This window comes from Lontra canadensis, unplaced genomic scaffold (genome assembly GCF_010015895.1).
Source record: "Lontra canadensis isolate GAN:19392208 unplaced genomic scaffold, GSC_riverotter_1.0 scaffold91, whole genome shotgun sequence".
Taxonomy (NCBI): Eukaryota; Metazoa; Chordata; class Mammalia; order Carnivora; family Mustelidae; genus Lontra; species Lontra canadensis.
Genome location: NW_022631085.1, coordinates 2,100,652 through 2,120,566, shown reverse-complemented (window position 1 = coordinate 2,120,566; position 19,915 = coordinate 2,100,652). Strand labels below are relative to the sequence as shown.

Sequence of the window (19,915 nt, the reverse complement as noted above, 5' to 3'; positions counted from 1 at the left end):
TGTGCGTCAGCCTGCTGGCTTCCCTATAGCCTGGAGAGGGTCCGAATCCCAAGCGATCCCCCGCCTTTTTTTTTTTTAAGATTTTATTTATTTCTTAGAAAAAGTGAGCACGAGCAGTGGGGAGGGGCAGAGGTATAGGAAGAAGCAGGCTCCCTGCTAAGCAAGGAGCCTGATGTGGAACTCGATCCCAGGACCCCGGGTCAACACTTCAGCAGTTAACCAACTGAGCCACCCAGCACCCCTGCCCCCCCGCCCTGGCCTAGTGATCTCTTGATGTCCAGTGGCCGGGAACTAAGCTGTCCCCATGTTCCATGAACAGAGCTGAGGGGTAGACCGTCCACCTTCCCTCGGTTTCCTTGGCTAAGCCTCTGGGCTGCAGCCCTGGGGCTCTGAGGCCCATGCATGTCCCTGCCTCTGTCTCAGCTGGCGCAGGTCCTATAACTTTTCGGTCCTTCCTCATCTGCAGAATGGGTGAGAACAGAAGTCCCTACTACTTGAGGTTGTTGGGAAGACAGAATTCGAGGGGATATGAGGGGATTCGTATCCGGTTCCTGGAGCACGTGACACCTGTCCTCAGTAGTTAGCATCAGCAGCGCTGTTCCTGGATAATTTAGCCAAGCTTGGGGAGACTTAGTCCATTGTAAAATGGAGCTAATGCTCCCCTTTCTAGAGAAGTTGGGAGGGTAAATGTATAGTGTGTACGAAATGTTTACGATATACCAAGCACAGTCGGTATTGTAGCCATGTTATGGGATCCCTTTTTCCATGTGCGATATTGGGGTTCAGCCGATAGAAGTCACCATGAGTGACATTTTATGCATTCACAGTGTTATCCAGCCAACCGTTACTCCAGTCCCAGACATTTTAATATCCCCAAAGGAAACAGTCTGGCCCATAAGCAGTTGCTCCTAATTTCCGTGGCCCACCCCCTGTCCCTAGGTCTGGCAGTCACCCAGTGTCCATGGGTCTACCTATCCCAGATATGTCATATGAATGGAATCATGTAACATGTGGTCTTTTGTGCCTGGCTTGTCTCATTTTGCACAATGTTCACAAGGCCCATCCGCGCAGCGACAGGTGTCCATATCGCGCTCTGTTGTATGGCAGAATAATATCCCACTGTATGGATGTACCACGTTTGGTTTATCTGTTCATCGCTCAGTGGGCATTTGGATTATATCCTCCTTTTGCCTATTGTGAATAGTGCTGCTATGAATATTTATTCAGAAGTTTTTGTTTGAACACCTGTTTTCAATTTTTCTGGGTATTATGGTGACTTTTTAACATACGCGGTTCCAGTTCAACTGTCTAACAGAGAAAAGGAAGAAAGAATAAAAAGATAAAGTAGGAAAAAGGGCTTCCAGCTTCTGAGGGTTTCCTTGTTTTTGGCCGACCTCAGCCCTTAGAGGGCCAGCAAGGGAACCAACCGTAGAGAGAGGTTGGGCTTGGCTTTGTTCTCAAGCTCTTGGGCCATGTCAGCATCCTAAGGGCTTGGCTCCCCCCACCCCCCAGAAAACACCTGTTGAGTCTGTGCCACGGTGTGGCGTGCCTGGGGACCAGCCATCCTTGTCCTTCCTTCGGAGGGAATCAGTAACAAGAGCTCTGGGATAGTCAAGCACTTCCTGTGTGTTAGGCCCTGGGCACAGCCTTCGCACACATCTCATGGGTTCTCTGCCCCATTCAGACAAGGCCACTGAGGCTCAGGCACACAGGTCACCTGATGCAGAGCAGTGTCCCTGCATCTGGCTGTTACTCATCTGGGTGTGAGGCACGGGTACCTGCCCGTGCGTCTGCCTTAGCAGAAAGGGATTCTCTGTGCGTTTGTAAATTCCATTTCAGGAACCTGGCACAGCCTTTGGGATTCCATTCAACATCTGTCCCTCTAGGTATTAAGCAACTATTAGGTGCCCAGATACTGTGCTAGCCAAGCCTTTCTGAGCTGGGGTTCCTTATCAGAACCTCAGAACACAGAAAATAATCAGAATGACTATTTCCTTGGTTCCTGCAAGGATGCTACAAAACTAGCACCATTCATAATGCATAGGAGAAAAGCTAATCCAAGACATAGAGTGGATTCCTCGAGTCACCAGGGATCAGTTCTCACAGAGATTTGCTTCTCAGTCATCACTGTTCTCCAGGACCCAGAACGGTACCTGACATGTAGGAGGTCTAACATTAATATTTGCTAACTGACTGAATGAGGATATAGTGATGGGAACACAGCAGATCTGCCCCTATCTGGAAAGCATCCTGTTTTAGAATTTGTAACATACTCCTCTTTTATAGTCCCAACCATGTAAATACTGAAGGACCAGCATTGCAAAGTATTTTATCAGTGATCAATGAACTCGTAGCAACACCTGTGTGAGCGGGTGTTCAGAATAGTCCCAGATGCCATTAAATTCTTTTTTCTTTTTTAAGATTTTATTTATTTATTTGACACAGAGAGAGAGAGAGTGAGAGAGCACAAGCAGGAGGAGTGGCAGACAGGCAGGCAGAGGGAAAGGGAGAAGCAGGCTCCCTGCTGAGCAAAGAGCCCGATGTGGGGCTTGATCCCGGGACCCCGGGACCGTGACCTGAGCTGAAGGCAGACGCTTAACTGACTGAGCCACCCAGGTGCCCCTTAAATTCTTTTTTCTTAAGAAACACTCCATCAGCGTCTATAGGAAGACAAGGGGAGAAGGAGCGAGGTATTACCTCTGAGAAGATACTTGAGGAATACCTATAAACGAATGACCTTTACCCAAAGAGCCAGCAGCCTGAGCCCATGTACAGTCAGATAAAACCAAATTACCCCCGTTAAAACAGGTCCATGCAACTCAAAGTGATACCAGTGGTTTAAAAAGCTGAATTCACGTCTAGCTTCAGAAGTCAGCATAATTTGGGGCACTTAAGAAATGCTCAAAAATGTAAAGAAGGAAAAGGGAGGAAGAGAGGGAGGGAGAAAAGAAGGCAGGGAGGGAGGGAAGGAGAAAGGAAACTTAATTCACAGCCCCAGCAGTAACACGGCACATAGCTACCCTGACTCCAACCGGGCCCCTGTGCTCAGTGCTCAGCCTACATCCACCATTCTCTCTGTCTTCAGGACAGCTCTACAGAACGTGTCCTGTCAGGATGGTGCCCATTCCTCAGAAGTGAAGAGCGATGCTCCACGAGAGGGTTCCTGCCCAAGGTCAGACAGCCTGATGAGAGCAGAGCTCAGCTAGTCCTTCTACAGAACATTGGTCCTATGCTATCCTCTGCCCTCCCCACCCCAGCAAAATAGGAATCTGAATTGGTCATCTCCTTTCATCACGTTTGAACTTTGATTGTTAAGCTACTAAGTTTTTTATGCCCGGTGGAAACTTCACCTGATGTGGAAAGTAGGGGACACTGCCTCCGCTCTGGTGAAGTCCCAGGTGAGCCACCCAGTGGAACCTGGGGCTGCCCCAGACACAGTTGGAGAACCAGTGATCTATACAATAAATTCTCTTCTAGAACATGTCACAAGTTTTCTGGTTCTGAGGATTACTACCTCAGAGCCTGTGTCCTCTGTTTGAATAGCCTGATGTTTTGTATAATTTCTCATCAACCCTCTGAAATAAACAGGCTTAGAATCTGCAGGGAAAATATATACTAAATGCAGCATGTCCTCATTTTCTAGTCTCTTGAGCCAAGAATCTGTGTCCCCTTGAGGTTTGCAAAGGCAGCTATGGCGTGGCTCCACGTTTGTTTTTCCACGGAGGAGTGTGTGGCTTCCCTTCTGTGTTACAGTGCATTTTGACCTTGTTCCAGCACAGACAGGCTAGTGAACCTGGCAGGCTGCCAAGGCGATCAGCGACAGTCAGCTGTCCTTCGAGCTCAGTGCTGTCCTCAGGCCATCAGAACCAACCTGACCCTGAAGTTCTAGGGGACAGAGATCTTTATAACATCCTACCCCCTGCAGAATATAGAACCTAGTCCTGGAGAAGTAAAAATGATTAGACCAGCACTAGGAACAAAAGCTAACATTGCAGCATTCTGTGGGAGCTCTGTGTGTTCTGTTGCTTTCCTCTGCCCACCATCCCTCCCACTCCTAGTACCAGCATCCCTGTGAGCCTGGAGTTTTCAGTTGCAGGCAATGCTGAATGTCCTCTCACTTCACTTAATCCTCACAGCAACCCGATGAAGTAGGCATTATCATCCTCAGCTTTAAAGATGAGGAAAATGAGCTGCAGATGGCAGAAATCACCTGTGGGAGGCCACACAGCTAGTAAATGGTAGAACCAGGACTTGAACCTACAACTCTCTGGTCTCAGGTCTCATTATTTTAACCACTCCACATACCCATATGTTTATTGTTGGTGCATTAGGGACACCCATCTGGTAAGGCTGGAATAGATACATTGTTACTGGAGGCCAGAGCCTTCCTTTGCACAAACTCAGGGGAGTGTGGAATGGTGAAAATAAAAATCTCTCAGCCTTACACACAGAGGGAAAGTTGAGCTGAGAGTACTGCTAGGCACGTAGACATGTAGGATGAAAGGATGGAGGTGTGGCAGGTGCTGGGCATGCCTTTCCCCTGGCGTTTCTAAGCAGAGGGTATGGGAACTTCCTGCTGAGTGCTTCTCGCAACACTCGGGCAACTCAGATACCATTTTTATCCCCATTTTGCAGATTAGAAAACAAAGGTTCGGGCCCCCTCTGGGAAATTGCTTAACATCAAATAGAAACAAAGTGGTAAAGAGCATCTCTGAATACAGCGCTCATTGTAGCAAAATGTGGCTTTCTTGCTTAAATCACCTCTACTTTTAAGATTCAGTCTTTCTCTGTCGTCCAAAGCAGGCCTCCTCTTGTTCTGCTCCCCACCCCCACCCCCCCCACCCCCACCCAAACCGCATCCAATAGCTGGCTGTAATCAGTCATTGTAAGGGGATGCGGAATTTGGTTAACCAAATGTTCTGCTCATTTGAGATGTCTCGTGGCATCCGAGGACAACCAGATTTCAGAAAATTAAAATACAATCAGACTCCACACGCGTGCGCTCACACACACTAGGCTGAATGGCAAGGCAGCTCTCCATTCATGATGGCACAGCTGTCCCAGGATCAGGCATGGCCTCCTGCTGATTCTTGTCAGTTACCTTTCCATTACAGCCGTCTGCAGGAAGGGCTGACACGCTACGAGTTCCCACTGATGGAACGTCAGATAAACTGCCTCTTAGAATGGCTTATGTATGTTTAAAATGAAAAATGTGTGTCTTACAAGTGCTCCGGGAAAGTGGTGAGGCTTTGAGAAATGGTTTGCCAGTTCCCGCAAATGCCATGAGCGTGTTTTAATTCTGCATCGTTTCCACCAGTAACAAAAGGATAAACCCAATCAAAAGTGATTGAGTTTTATTAGCAAGGTGGTTGCCCACTTTGCCTGCCTGCCTGCCTTTGTGGAGGGGAAGAGCTGCTCCCCAGTGTCTCCGGGAGGCTCTGTGCTCTATCTCACCTGGCACGTTACCCCATATCACAAAAATCTCCCTATCTGTCACCTTCTCCGCTGTCTTGTGTGCTTCTAGAGGACAGGGACCATAACCGCCTTGTCCACTGCTGATCCAGGTATCTGGCACCTGACCTATCAGAGCGGTAAGATGCCATGTTCCCAGGAAAGCAAAGTTTTATTAGAGTTTTCCAAGTCACAGTTATGAGGAAGCACAGGATGTTTAGAAAACTTCACATAACCCCAAAGATTGAGTGAGCAGACCAGCTCGAGAACCACTTTGTACACATTGTCTTGCAGGTGATTGGGAGCTACTAAAGGATATTATTAAATAGGGAAGAGATATGATCAGACTTAACATTCTAGAAAAATTCTATGACTGCTTTCCAGAAGATAGCTTAGAATGCAGTCCGAAAACTGGAGCGACATTTTGTCCAGTTCACTTCTCCCTGGGTGCCCAGCTGTGGCTGTAATTTTGTCCATTGGGTCCAGGAAGAACTACAGTATCTAGCTTTTTCCATACATTTTCTCCTGTATCTTAACAAAACTGGGGCTCGCTGCAAAGCTTTGGCTGTATTCAAATCAGGGACTCTCCTTCTCTTGTCTCCAAAGCTTTTTTTTTTTTTGCTCTTGACTCTTCTTTAGAGATTCTGAACTTGATCTTTCTTCTTCCTGGTCTGGAATTCTGGCCTTTCTGAGAGATGCACTAGCAGACAAGAAGACTCCATAAGGTCCAAGCATAACCTTCTTGGAAGGTGGCCAACAGAGCGATGGCAGGGTCCCCTCTCCACCTCCCCCCACACACCCAAAAAGAAATAAGCCATGTTGAAAAATGGGTCCGAATCCATTTGTGAGCTGGCATGGGGTGAGAGGAAATCCAGTGGCTAGGGCTCAGATTTTAGACAAGCAGAGCAGAAAGGCCCCAGACTCAGGACAGGAGGCTTTGTCTACATGCAGCTCGTGTTCACAGACAGTTCCCTGGAAAGGAAGTAGGAGGCCTCAGAAAGTGGCTGTCATTTCCGTTTCCAGTGCTTGTTTTGTGGCTCTCGTTCTAGGGAAATGGAGTGGACTCGTACAGCTGATCCACCCCGAGAAGAACAGGTTTGCAGAGCCCTAGCTCTGGACCTGGGGTGCCTGGGTCTGAGTCAGCCCTCCATTTCCCCTGCAAGACATTGGCCAAGTCCTTGAATCTCTTTGTGTCTCACTTTATTCATGTATCAGCTAGTTCCTGCTTGATGGGGTAATTGTCTGATGAAACGGGGAGGGGTACTTAACCCTTTGTAGGCAGCACAGGCAAGATTCCTCTGTTGTTACTGTTTTCTCCTGCTTCATGGGCTTCATGGCCCCACATTGCGCCCCCGTCCCAAGATAACAGGCAAGAGCCTATCTGGTGGAGGAAAGGACGTAGGCAAAGGCATGGAGAGACAAGGGAATGATGGAGCCCTTCCTGGAAGGCAGACACTGCGCTGGGCGCCGCACCCATGCGCCCTACATGCCCGTGCTGTGCTCGGGTATTTGTCAGGAATGCCAGTCAGTATTTGCCAAACATCTACCGTGTATCAGGTCCTGGAGGAACGAAGAGAATTAGACCCCATGCCTGCTCGCCTCACAACTATTGCCAGGCCCTGAAAAGCATTGTCCAGGGTGCCCATGTTGACAGTCCCTGTGCTGTTAACGGACAGATGGACACCAGCTGCAGCAGCCGCCCCAGGCACTGAATAGTTTTGGGCACCCCCCCACACACACACACCCCGCTTGCTGCTTGACAGAGGCTCATTTGCGTCCCACTGGTTGTTGCTACCACAGGGAGGCCGGAAGGACCCTGCCAGGCCTGGCCAGCCTGCCCGAGAAGCGCACCAGCCTTCCCAGGACAGTGGCCCCATCCATCATTTTGCAGTCTCCTTCTCCCTCCCCACACTGCTGGGAGCCCCACCCTGGGCTCTGGGGGTAGCCTCAGTCTGTGCGGTGTGTCTTTCTAAGAGCAAAGAGAGACCAAAAAGCGCCCTTTGCACAAACACTTCCACATGTGGGAATTTAATCCTACGAAAATCTATCCTACCCAAATACGGAAAGATAAATGTGGAAGGATGCTGGCCTCATAGGCACAGTATCGGTAAGGGGCGGGGGAGCAAATACCCTAGATGTCCATCACCAGGGGCTTGGCTCTGTCCATTCCGTGGGATTCCGTGTCACCATTAGAAGGATGAAGTCTCCTTGTACGTGCTGATTAGACAGCTGAGTGGGCTTGATCACAAGCCACGGACGTGTACATTCCCATTTACGTAATAAAAATGAACGTGGGTACTAGAGCATCTACTTCATAGGATTGTCACAAGGACTGAGTGGGCTAACAGGTGCAGAGTGCTGAGGACAGGGCCCTGTCGTCGGCCTGCACTGCCAGATGCTATTGTCCTGTTGTTCTTGCTCTTATCTGTCTTGCTGCAGACGAAGCTGGGGACCGTGAACTTCAGAAGCACAGGAAAGGGTTACATTGCCCCCAACCCCACCATCATGGCTTTCTGTACGCTTGGGCTCCTCATGAAAGGACAGAGTACGGGGCGCGTGGGTGGCTCCCTTGATTAAGTGTCTGCCTTCGTCTCCGGTCATGATCCTGGGGTCCTGAGATCAAGCCCCTCATCAGGCTCCTTGCTCAGGAGAGGGTCTGCTGCTCTCTGTCCCACTCCCCTTCTTTGTGCTCTTTCTATCAAATGAAAAAACAATTTTTTTTAATCTTTTATTAAAAAAAGGCGGGGGAGGGGCACCAAATCTGACATCACTCCTGTGATACCACAGCTCTCGACAGACCCAGATGCTGCCTTCTCATTTTAGTTTGCCTGGGACCATCTGATTTTAAAACTAAAACATCTGTGTCCCGGACACCCAGCCAGGATGGTTGGCCACTCTCCATATCCCCCTGGTGGCCCAGGTGCTTTAGAAGGTACAAAGACACGCAGTCATTATGGCTGCTCATGTGTCACAGGAAAAAGACCTATAAATGGTAAATCAGAATGACTCAGCCTCAAAAAGGGAAATTATGACGCTTGGTATGACATGGATTGTCGTACCATTGACAGACACCCTAGGGTCCCACTTGCACGAGGTTCCTGGAGTTTGACTCCTCTGTGAACTTGTTCACAGAGACGGGACGTAGAATGCTGGTTCCCGGGGGCTGGGGCTGGGAGCCACGGGGACATGGGGAGCTCCTGCTTCCAGATGTCAGACATTCGGTTCCACGAGATGAAAAGCGTTCCGCAGATAGATGGTGGTGATGCAAACAGTATGAATGTACTTCAGACGCCTGAGCTGTGCACTCAAAAATGGTTAAGACTGCAGATTTGATGTTCTGTGTATTTTACCGCAATTTAAGATTGGAGAAAGGTACATCAGGTACTACAAATATTGTTGCACAGGGCAGAGCTAAAGTACTGTTTAAATTGAACGTACCTATGAAACAAGTGTGCAGATGAGACGCTAAGGGGAAGAAGCCGGGGAAGTCGGTATGCCCTGTGCTCAGATGGACGGTGCCTTCTCCACCCTCCCACCCCTCCCGGCCCAGCGCCGTAGTCCTCCGTCCACTGCGCTTGCACGCATGTTTACCCCTCCCGTGGCCCACCCAGTGCATCCACAAGGGCTCGATCCAGGGCCCTGTGGGTTCTGCACAGACCCGGAGCCGTTAAGCCCTTACTCCTGACATTCACAAAGATTCTTATGCTTCACTTTTGCCTTAGCAGTGGTCATGAGCACCTCTGCCAGATTCTTCCCGGTATCAGACGGAGGGGTTCTGGACTCTAGCCTGGCGGGCACGAGGGACATAGAGCAGTTCAGCTGGTGCTGTGCGTGCTTTCTCCAGGTGGAGGCTGGGCTCGCCCCATCCCCTCCTCGGGCTGCCCCCACGTGGCCGGCAGACCGGCACAGCTGCGACTGGGCTCCTGGGCACTAGAAGGACCTGAGAGCTGAACCAGGCTGCCGTCCTCCTGTGTGTCCTCATGCCCAGGGCCATGACACATCTTAGACACACACGATGTTGATGTGGTGCTCTGCGAGCCACCCTAATGCTGACACCAGCTGGGAGACCATGGACGAGTCCCTTCTCTGGGGCATTTCCCCAGCCACACTCAGCAGGGACATCCCCTGGGTCTTACACCCAGAAAGCTTTCCAAGTTCAAATCTGGTTGGGTCATTATACTCTTGTCTCCTGCTTGAAATGTCTTCAGCTTCTGATATTCAGGATGGTAATAATACCATGAACTAACAGCTAACATTTATCAAGGGCTTACTGTATGCCCGGTGCTACTGCCCAGGTCTTTGGTGCATTACTTTATTGCATAATGCCAACACCTGAGACTTACTAAGACGAAAGTAACTGGCTGCAAGTCTGGGCTTTCAGGAACAGGCCTTGGGGAGAAGATGAAGAAGGAAAGAGGAAGAGAATTAACCACCATATTCACGCCTCACTAAAAGCAGCGCTTCTTACACTTTGAAGGGCACACGCACCCCCGGGAATCTCGTTAGAAAGCTGATTTTGACTCCATAGGTCTTGGGCGGAGCCAGAGGTGCTGTGTTTCTTTTTTTCTTTTTTTTAACAGACTTTTTTTTTTAATCTTTATTTATTTATTTGACAGAGATCACAAGGAGGCAGAGAGGCAGGCAGAGAGAGAGGAGGAAGCAGGCTCCCCGCTGAGCAGGGAGCCCGATGCGGGGCTCGATCCCAGGACCCTGGGATCATGACCTGAGCCAAAGGCAGAGGCTTTAACCCACTGAGCCACCCAGGTGCCCCGGTGCTGCGTTTCTAATAGCAGTGGGCTGTTGCTGCTCGCCCCCAGATCAGGCTCTGATTGGGGAGGCCTCGGAGCACCTCCACAGGGGATGGAGCTCCTTCAGTCATTCGTTCCCTCACACATTCATTCACTCCCTCACTCCGTTCCGGAAGCAGTCTAGAAGCGAAGGGCGTGATGGGCTTTGACATTTGGAACCAGCTTGTGATCCTGGTTCTGCATTGGCTAAGCAGGGGCTTCTCTGAGCCTCAGTCGCCCATCTGCAAAATGGGAATGAAACTCACATCTCAGAGAGTCTCGGTGAATAGTGAGATGCGATAAAATGTGGCAAAAGTCGGCCCCAGGGTCTCAGGCATGGTGGGCATTTCGTAAATGGTCATGGTTCAAGAGCTGTTTTTACTGGTTCTTTTGCTGTTTGATTCCAACAGAGGTTTTGACTAGTTCCAATAAGTGTATTTATATGACAGCAACATTTTTATTGAAATAAATCTCTTCCTTTTCAAAATACATCATTTATTTTAACATTTACTTATTTACGTACTTCCGTGAAGACATCCCAGTGGCTCTGAAGGCTGCCAGTGATGGGCCCAGAGTCACCGTCCTGAATCCGAGGAATGGGCGTGGACGGGGAAACGTGTCTTCTAATGATTTCCACAAAAGGTGGAGATGACGAGCCGTGGGAGTCACTCGCCAAATGACTCCACCAGAAAGGAGTGAGAAATGGATGGGTGGGGGGGGGGGCTGGTATTGGGTAAAATGTCAGCAGATCACAAACTGTTAATTATCCAAGGAGAACTAAGTATTATGTAGGCTCTTACAGACAGGCCTCTGAAAGCAACAATAAGAAAACGTGGGCCCCGGCCGAATCGCACGTCCCCTTGAAGAAGGGCTGGGGAGACGGGTTTTAGCATGCCAATCAGGCGTTCTACTCTGAGGGAGAGGGAGAGTGAGGGGCCTGGGGGCCCCCAGGGAAGGGGGAGAGAGAGGGACTCAGGGATCCCCTCGCCCTGCCAGTCCGTCCAAACCAGGCACACAGTGCCTTGCTTTGAAAGGCAGCCTTCTCCCCAGGTCCGGGCCTGGAATCTGCAGCCCCCCTCCCTGGGTGCCCCCCCACCAAGATGTCATCTTTTGAGACGATTTCATGTGGAAGCATCGCTAAGTAAATTCGCTAAATGCCTATTCATCCCCGTCAGATGGGGGCTCGGTGAAGCAGTAAATGTGAAAATGGCCCCAGCTCAGGGTCCTGAAAGGAGCTTTCTGGGGTTGCCAAATGGAGCTGCGGCCGCTGACCCTGGGAGGCCTGAGGCTTTGCGCACAGGGCCCGGGAGCCACCGCCTGGCCCCTCCAATCCTCCCCCTGAGGCCGCTGAGAGGGCCTATTTATTATTCCTGCTGCCAGGGACCCATTCAGAGGTTAACTTGTCCCCGTATTCATCAGGACGACAATAATGAACTGTCGCGGAGTGGCGAGGGGTTTGGTAAATAGGAACCGCTAAGACCTGGCAAGGGAACGGGCCTCTTTACGGTTTGGAAAAAGACATCGTTTTCTTTCTTTCTTTCTTCTTTTTTTTTTTTTTTTTTGTATGGACTGAGCTCATTCCCACCTCTCCCAGCAACTTCCAGAGGGGTTCTGCCCACAGCTGCCCATAACTTGGTAGGAGGCTCGTGGGCTTTCCCTGACAGCATGCGGGCACGGTTGTCCACACAGGAGACCCATCATGTTGCAGACACGTGGGGTTAGCCTTTTGTCTGCGTCCCTGGGATTCACCCCTCTGCGCCCATGTGGGGCTTGGCTTGCTGCGTGTGTGCCAGGTACACACTGGGGTGTACCGGGGTTTCCCAGACGCTGCTGGAACGGCTGGCTGTGAGTCGGGTTCATCTCACTGGCAGGATGGGACATCGGCAGTGCTCCTTATCACTGCAGTGTCTCTTAACTGCTCGGTGCCCCCTCTGCTGGAATTAGGAGTTGGTCAACATGAGTCATCCAGTCACAGAACAGGGGCTGGCGGTGGCGCTAGGAGTTGCAGGGAAATGAAGGCAGTGTGCCAGGTGGGGGCCACTCAGACCCGATGGCGGGAGGCGGAAGGCGCTGAGCCCTTGGGTTTATTGCACACCTACTATATACCCTTTCAGTGTGCCCAGTTGTCTGTACGCTGTATGTGCAGAGAGCCCGCTATCTGCTGGGCGGTAAGGGGAGTTCAGAGAAGGAGGTTAAATTACTCACCCTTGGACACACAGCTGGGTCAGGAGTGGAGCTGGGATCTGTCTCCAGACCTTTCTGCTTCGAGAGCCCAGGCATTGCTCTCCGAGGCACCCACCTGCCTCCCAGCGGTCTGGTGGCCCTCTATTCTGTTCCCAAAGACGTCCTTCCTTTCCATCCACCCTTCCTCCCACTTTGAAACAGTGGTTAACCCTTTCCTTCTTAAGTAAAAATCGCTGAGCAGAGAGCCCCGATGGTAAAGGAGCTGTCACTTCAGCACCGTTTACCTGTTTGGGTTTATTCAGCAGAAGAGACGACTGCATTTCTGGCAGATGGAGACCCGTGTGACTGCCTTTTAAAATACTGTCACAGCTGTATGCACAAGCTGATTAGCTGTGACTACACTGCCTGTGCCGAGATTGATGGCGATAAATTTGGGATAACAATGCTGGGAACGACGTCATCTGTTTGGATCACACTTTGTATTTTTCAAAGCTCTCTCAGTCGGTAGCCCCGTGGGTATCAAGGACTTGGTATCATTCATCCAGCAACCCTGCTGTAGCTCCTACTGTGTGCCGGGGAGGAGCAAATCCCACTAGGTTCTGCCGTCATGGAGCTTACATCATAATACAAGCCAATTTAACACTTCGTAATAGACACAGAAGGTTGTGATAAAGGTGAAAGTGGGGAAGGTAGATGCTACTTTAGGTTGGGTGGCCAGAAAAAGCCTCTCTGAAGAGGTGACATTCGGAAGGAGACCCAGATGACAACAGCAAGCCAGACCTGGAAAGAGAAAAGACTGACTTTCCCAGGCACAGCAGGTGCAAAGGCCCTCAGGCTGTTAAGTAGTTGGCATTGCACCGCACACTGATGACTTCATGTTTGCCAAGCCCGGTGCTGGGCACTAGAGATTCTAAAACAGTTGGGGCACCATGCTTACCCTCAGAGAGTTCACAAGATATGGAACATGTAGGATACAAATACAGTAATAGTCCTTTTAAACGTACTGCGGTAAGTCCACGGTCTCTGGAGGACTCTAACCTTCCTCTTGGTTTGTTTCCACAGGACAAATGACCAGCTGGTGGCATTTCTCTCCCGGTACCGAGATATGAATTTCCTGAAGTCACACGGCCGGGACAACGCAAGGTAGTACATCTTACTCCCCAACACACCCTTGTGCAAAATGGAAATGAAAATCTGAGTGATCGTTTGGGGCTTCCTTCCTGGTTTGGTACAGCCAGAGGAAAGTAGATAGTGGGAGAAAGGCATGGCTCAGCCCTTTTCACATAGGATCTGAGATGGTCTCCTGCATTAGCCAAGGACAGGAATAATAGTAAGTGCATCTCCTCTCATGATAGGCCTTTACACCTTTTTCTGGAGTACTTTTCTGAGTCCGTTATCTCATTACGACCATCCTTTGAGGTAAATAGGGCAGCCATCATTACTCTCTACTATATTGGTGGGAAGACCAAGGCCCAGAGTTTAAGTGATGGCCTCAGTTCATTGGGTCAAAGATGCGCGGCCATCACTGGTCATCTAGTCATTCAGCAAATACCTGCCCCGTGCCACCTCGTGTCAGGCAGCCTTCTAGAGGTGAACAACACAAAAAGCCTCCTTCTCGTAGAATTTACTTCATAGGGAGAAAGAGTCTCTCGCCAGCATGGAGTTGAGCTCAACTATCATGACTTCCTCTCTCTGTCCGTGCCAGTGGCTCACCCTTGCCGCCTAGGACATGGGCAGAGGTTCGAGGCACCAGAAGCCCCATCTGAATCCACTGCACCTCACTCACCTATGAGTGAAGCCGAACAGCTTTGAGGCACGTCTGTGTCTCTGGCTGGAGGTCAGCTAGAAGGGTGTCAGTCTCGAGCGCCTCCTGTAGGGCAGATCACAGGCTCAGTCTCCCCATCCCCAGGTTCATTAACAAAGCCCAGCCCAGGATCACTCTGGGAGTGAGGCTGGGAGGGAGGTTTTTTGCTAGCGTTGAACTCAGACCGTAACCTGCCAGCGTATGGGATAATTTGAGCGCGTTCCTGTGTTTTGTTTGGGCCTCGTGTTGGTTTGGTTTTGTTTTGCTTTGATTCCAGTGCTTCATTTAAAAGTGAATAGCCCATGTAAAAATAGCCAAGTTTTCCATGCAATCCGGATTTCAGTTCCTCTTAAAAGATCCTGGTGTCTGCTCACTCTGGGCCTGAGTTTTCCCACGGGGAGGCTCTCACCGAGTCATAGACAAAGCCTTTGTCCTCCAGGTCACCGTGGTCCTCACCTGTCCCCCTTCCCTACCTGGCCCCCCTCTGGCCTTCCGGGTTGCGATCTGTGCTTTGGGTCTTCTCTGCCAGGCCTGGTGGAGGCGTGCTTTGGCTGGCTTGGGAACACTGTTCACCCAGTTACCCACGGCAGGCAGCAGGGGAGGGACAAGAAGCAAGCAGTGAGCCCCATCTCCTGAGCTCTCCAGATGTAACCCCGAATCCTTCATTTTGTCATTTCCGAAATTCTTTGATTTCATCCAGCTGTTAGATTGTTCCTTTCCTACTGACAGCCTGAATTTTTTTTTACATTTCGAAGGAACCCGACTTGAGGGTGCTCTCTAAATCAGCCCAGATGAGTATGTTCCACCAAGAAGGGTAGCGAGGCCTGGGGTAGACTCAAGAATTGTAGCCACTGGGCATTGTGTTCCTAATAAGTACCCCGCTCCACTGACCCTTTCTAGGGGATCCAGTTTCATTCTTACGTCCATTCTGTGCAAAGTAAGAATTACTATCCCCATCTGTCAGGAGAAGAAAAGGAGTCTTTGGGAGTCTAAATGATCTTGCTAAAGTTACACAACTGGTAAACGCCAGAATTTGAACCCAGTTCTCTGCCCCCAGAGCCCAGGTGGAGCAAGGCGGAGCTGAAAAAGATTCCATGCAGGTGTTAGTTATCAAAACTGGCCCAGATGTTGGTGTCTAGGCCCATTCTCTAGGTGGAGAATGAAGACTCTTCTTCCCCGCCACGTAACCTTGTAATACGCGTTTGGTGCAAAGTCGCGTTGTGAGAGAGGAGCCTGTTGTAATTTGATGGCCTTGGGTCTGAATTATGTCTGCCCTAGTGTTATTATGCATCCTCGTCCGTATTTATTCTCTCTCCACTATTTCCAGGCCCTGTGCTTGGGACTGGGGATAGCACAGAGGTTAAAACTCATGAGCTTTGAGGTTGTACGTCCTGGACTGGAGTCCTGTTCTGTCCTCTCCTAGCTGTGTTGAATTTGGCAGGTGACTTAACCTCTCTGAGCCTGATCCCTTACCCGTATAATGGAAATATTACTAGACCTACCCCTGCGGGGTTGAGGGGATTCAGTGGATGCTGCATCTAAAGCATCCAGCCCGTAATAAATGCCATGTGACGATGGTGACGTCAGGCCATGATGAACAGAGGATGAAAATATTGCTGGTGGAAGAGATAAGCAGTTGGTGCTGGGGCCAGAGCCGAGCCCCTGGATGTGGGAGTATGTCCGGTCTAGTTGACATGCACGGGTGGTTGACAGGTACCCCACTGGCGCAGGACAAGGTGAAGGTTCAGGCTAGGATGTGGATCACACCTCCTCCTGAAACCCTAAAACCCAAGGCTCTCTGAACAGAAACGCTCACAAGTTCTGCTACCCGTGAATGAGCCCTTGGCTGGTTTTCTCTCACTGAGATGAATGAAGGGCAGTAATTGAGTATTAATTTTGTAGTAAAATGAGCCATCATCTGCCCCCCTCTCCTCTCCATCAGCTGGGGCCTCACCTGCTGCGTGAGCCAGCCTAGCCACAGCGCATGCTCTGTCATCCCCTCCCCAGGGCAAAGGGCTGGCCATGGCTTAGCTCCAGTCCCTGAGCGGGTGGTGTGTCACAAATGGCTCTGGGTGGCAGATAACCAAAACCCAGCTGAAACTAGGCTAAGTGAGTAAAGGACGTTAATGAAAGGAGGACATTGGTGTCTGACTTCAGGTAGGGCTGAATCAAGCGGTTCAGATGACCCTCCCTCAAGTCCAGACTCCATTAGTTCTTTCCCTTTCCTCTCCTTTTGTGGGTTGTTTTTGGCTGTTTAATTATTTACTATTATTCCTGGAGAGGGTTAAAGAAAAAATAGATACATCTAACAGCCAAATAGTTCAATAGCAGGAATCTTCTTGTCTTTTTCAATTGGGATGTAATTGACCTAACATTGGATTAGCTCCAGGTGGAAGACATAACAATTCGTTATTTGTATATGTTGCAAAATAATCACCATAAGTCTAGTTAACTGTCTGTCACTGCACATGGTTCCAGTTTTTCCTTGTGATGAGAACGTCTCAGATCTATTCTCTTAGCTGGTTTCAAATACGTGATACAGTATTACTGACTGTATGTCATGTCCCCGGGACTTATTTATTTTACAACTGGACATTTGTACTTTGTGACAACCTCCTTACCTTCTTTTAGTTCTTGTTTCCTTTGTGTTGGTTTGATTTTTCTGGCTCCAGATGGTGACCCTTTGCAACTTACTAGCCTCGTTTTACAGATGAGGAAACAGAGAGGTTAAGTAACTTGCTTAAGTGCACTGAGGGCAGGTCTGGGACTCAAGTCTGGGGTGGGGAGGGTGTCCCCAGAGCCCAAGGTCATGACCCCTATATGATGCAGCCTGTCTGTGCTCTGGGCCTGCCTTCCTCCCGTACGCTGGGTGGCCTCGAGGCAGCCACTCTGCTACTCTGGGCTTCCATTTTCTCCCTCTGAAAACCAAAGGGGATGAACAAGATGGTCTCCAGAGGCCCTTTCCATTCGGATGCTCTCCACTCCCGGACCAGCCCTTGTAAAAGACATTGTGACAAAGGCAAAGAGTTTGAAAGACCAAACGATGTAGAGAGGCCAGAGCAAGCAGTGAGACACAAAATAGGCCACGGGGTGCCTCGGATTTTAATTCCACGTGTTTCCTAATAGCAGTGCTGACCTTCTGTCCCCATCTCCAGCCCTTGGCAGCCAATTTGGATCCCCAGCTCCAGCTGCGAAGAGATGGCATAAGGCAAACTAATATTTTAACAGCCGCCAAATCGGTCCCGACTGTTCCTGTAATTAAATGACGGGGAGTGTTGTGTTCACTGTTTCTCCTTGCTTTCCTCCAAAAAATAAAGTAACCAGATACAGGGAAAGACAGGCAGCTCGGTTCATGTTTTCCCAGCGAGCCCCTGCAGGGCGAGCAGAAGCAGGTGCTCTAAATAAAGTCCGTTGTGAGCCTCAGTGGGCAGGTCCTAGCAGATGCCCCCCAGAACTCCTGGATTCTGCTCAGGGGGCATGTGAGATGTTTCCCAGATGTCCGCAGCCCCTGACAGGGGACAGAAAGGGAAAATCCTTTCCATCAGCCAGAATAGGATTTCCTCCTGGGTCCATCTGAGCTCCCCGCCTGATCTGAGGTCCCCAGGACCCCCATGCTGAGCCCAGGGACGCAGTGCCGTGCGGGGCTAAGCCCTTGCCCGCCGGAGGCTCAGCACCTGTGTCGAGATGCCGCCTCTGTCATTGAGTCGGCGATCGGACTCCGGCAAATGGCTTTGCCTCTCCATGCCTCTGTTTGCTCATCTTTATATCATCTGATCAGGGAGGTTGGGACGGTGGAGGACTGAGGAGCCTCACTGACCCCTGGAAGGCCCCGAGCCAGGCACTGTCCACTGTGGTGTCTCATTCCAGCCTCACTCGGAAGGTGCTCTCCGTCTCAGAGAGGAGTACAGCTGAAGCATGGAGGGTTGTTTTCGCGGGTTCAAGGTTCCCTGGCTGGTGGGCAGCGGGGCTGGGACTGGAACCTGCCACCCTGACTTTGAAGACCTGGGTTGTTTTTATCATGCCATGATTCGTGAGTGCCTCTGAGAGGACCTGCAGTTTTAGGCCCTTGATAGGGGCACAGACGAAAGAGCACAGCTCTGACTTGAAGCAGAAGTGCTGTGTCAGTGATCCGGGGAGGGAAGAACAGGTCCTTTCCCTGCTTCGCCGGGTCGGTGCGTCCCAGCACGTGTTCACGGTCCACTAGTGGTACGTGAGATGGTTTCAGGTCGTTCTTCACGGGCTTCCGGGGAAAGTTAGGCATTGACCGTAAGTATATCAACAAACGTTTGTATAATTGATTGCGTGATTTCATGGCCATCGTGCTTAGAATAAGACTGAGTTTAAAAAAAAAATAGTTGAAGCTATTTAAAGCTGATTTAGATAAAAATATTGGGGCATCTGGGTGGCTCTGGATTAAAGCCTCTGCCCTCGGCTCAGGTCATGATCCCAGGGTCCTGGGATCGAGCCCCGCATCGGGCTCTCTGCTCAGCAGGGAGCCTGCTTCCCCCTCTCTCTCTCTGCCTGCCTCTCTGCCTACTCGTGATCTCTGTCTGTCAAATAAATAAAATCTTTAAAAAAAAAACAAACATATTAAGGGAGCTTTCCTGTAGGTGTTACATAAATCACCTGGCACAGGTAAGAATCCAGGCTTGGACTCTTGGCACGTGACCTTGACTGGGTCATATCAATCACCTGTATGCCCGTTTCCTCATGTGTAAAATGGGAATGACGCTACTAAGACGAGCCTCACCAGAATCACTGTAAGAATTAAATGGGATGTCTGTAGGGATAAACTTTGGGAACAGTTGCGCATATTAACTTGGTGAGGACCGTGGTCGCAGTAATGATGGAGAAAAGTCTTGAAAATGGAATACAAATGATTAACACTCTGAAGCACTTTCTAGGATCCTTACAGGAACAATTAGCATTTGAAATGTATGACGGTACTCACCCCCAGGTCAGAAACGACATCCGCTGTTCTCAGGTCCGTGCCCCACCGGCTCTATGCGGCACCCCCACCACTGGGCACCGGAATGGCAGCTAAGCAGCCTCAGCGTCTCCTTCTCTCTGACATTAAACTAATCTTCAGACCCAAACGTCCCTTGATGTATAAACAGGCAACTGTTTAGCCAAAAGTTGGCAAATCCATTGAGAGCCTGGCCAGGAAACTCCTACAAGCAAATCTGCTCTCAGGAGGCCCTTTGGTGCCAACTTGCTTATCAAGAGATGGGCTCTCTCCCCAGCTGTCTTGTAACACTGTGATTGATGGGAGGAGATAATTAATATCTCATTTCCCATGGGGAAAGCAGATTGCTTTTCCCTTTCACTTTTCTTCAACCCAACCAGTGAGTTTATCACTGTTTGCATGTTCACTTTATTTAATCCAATTAAAGAAGCCATGTCAAAATAAAGCTTAGCATCGCACCAGCACCCGCACAAAGACCAGGACGCGTCTCCTTTCTTGGCCTCCACATGGGTTTTGAGGTCAGCTTGGGAACTTTTCTTTTTCCAAAACAATATACATCCGAAGTAGACAAAAGACTAGAAGAAAAGTGTGTTGATGGTGTCATCTCCGAGAGGTAGAGTTTGATTTTTTTATGTTTTTCTTTGCTTTTTCTGTTCCAAGTGTTCTGTGAAGGAAACATGCATTACATTTATAAACTGAACCAGAGGCAATAAATATTGTTTG

At 49.9% G+C, this 19,915-nt stretch overlaps 1 protein-coding gene across 1 annotated transcript in view; it reads left to right on the top strand.

The window, feature by feature from the left end:
* XYLT1 (xylosyltransferase 1) overlaps window positions 1–19,915 on the top strand; it is a 294,235-nt gene that overhangs the window by 242,553 nt on the left and 31,767 nt on the right. The window contains exon 6 of the mRNA XM_032836219.1: window positions 13,485–13,565. Coding sequence (XP_032692110.1) covers window positions 13,485–13,565 — 81 coding nt within the window. The remainder of the gene's footprint in view (window positions 1–13,484; window positions 13,566–19,915) is intronic.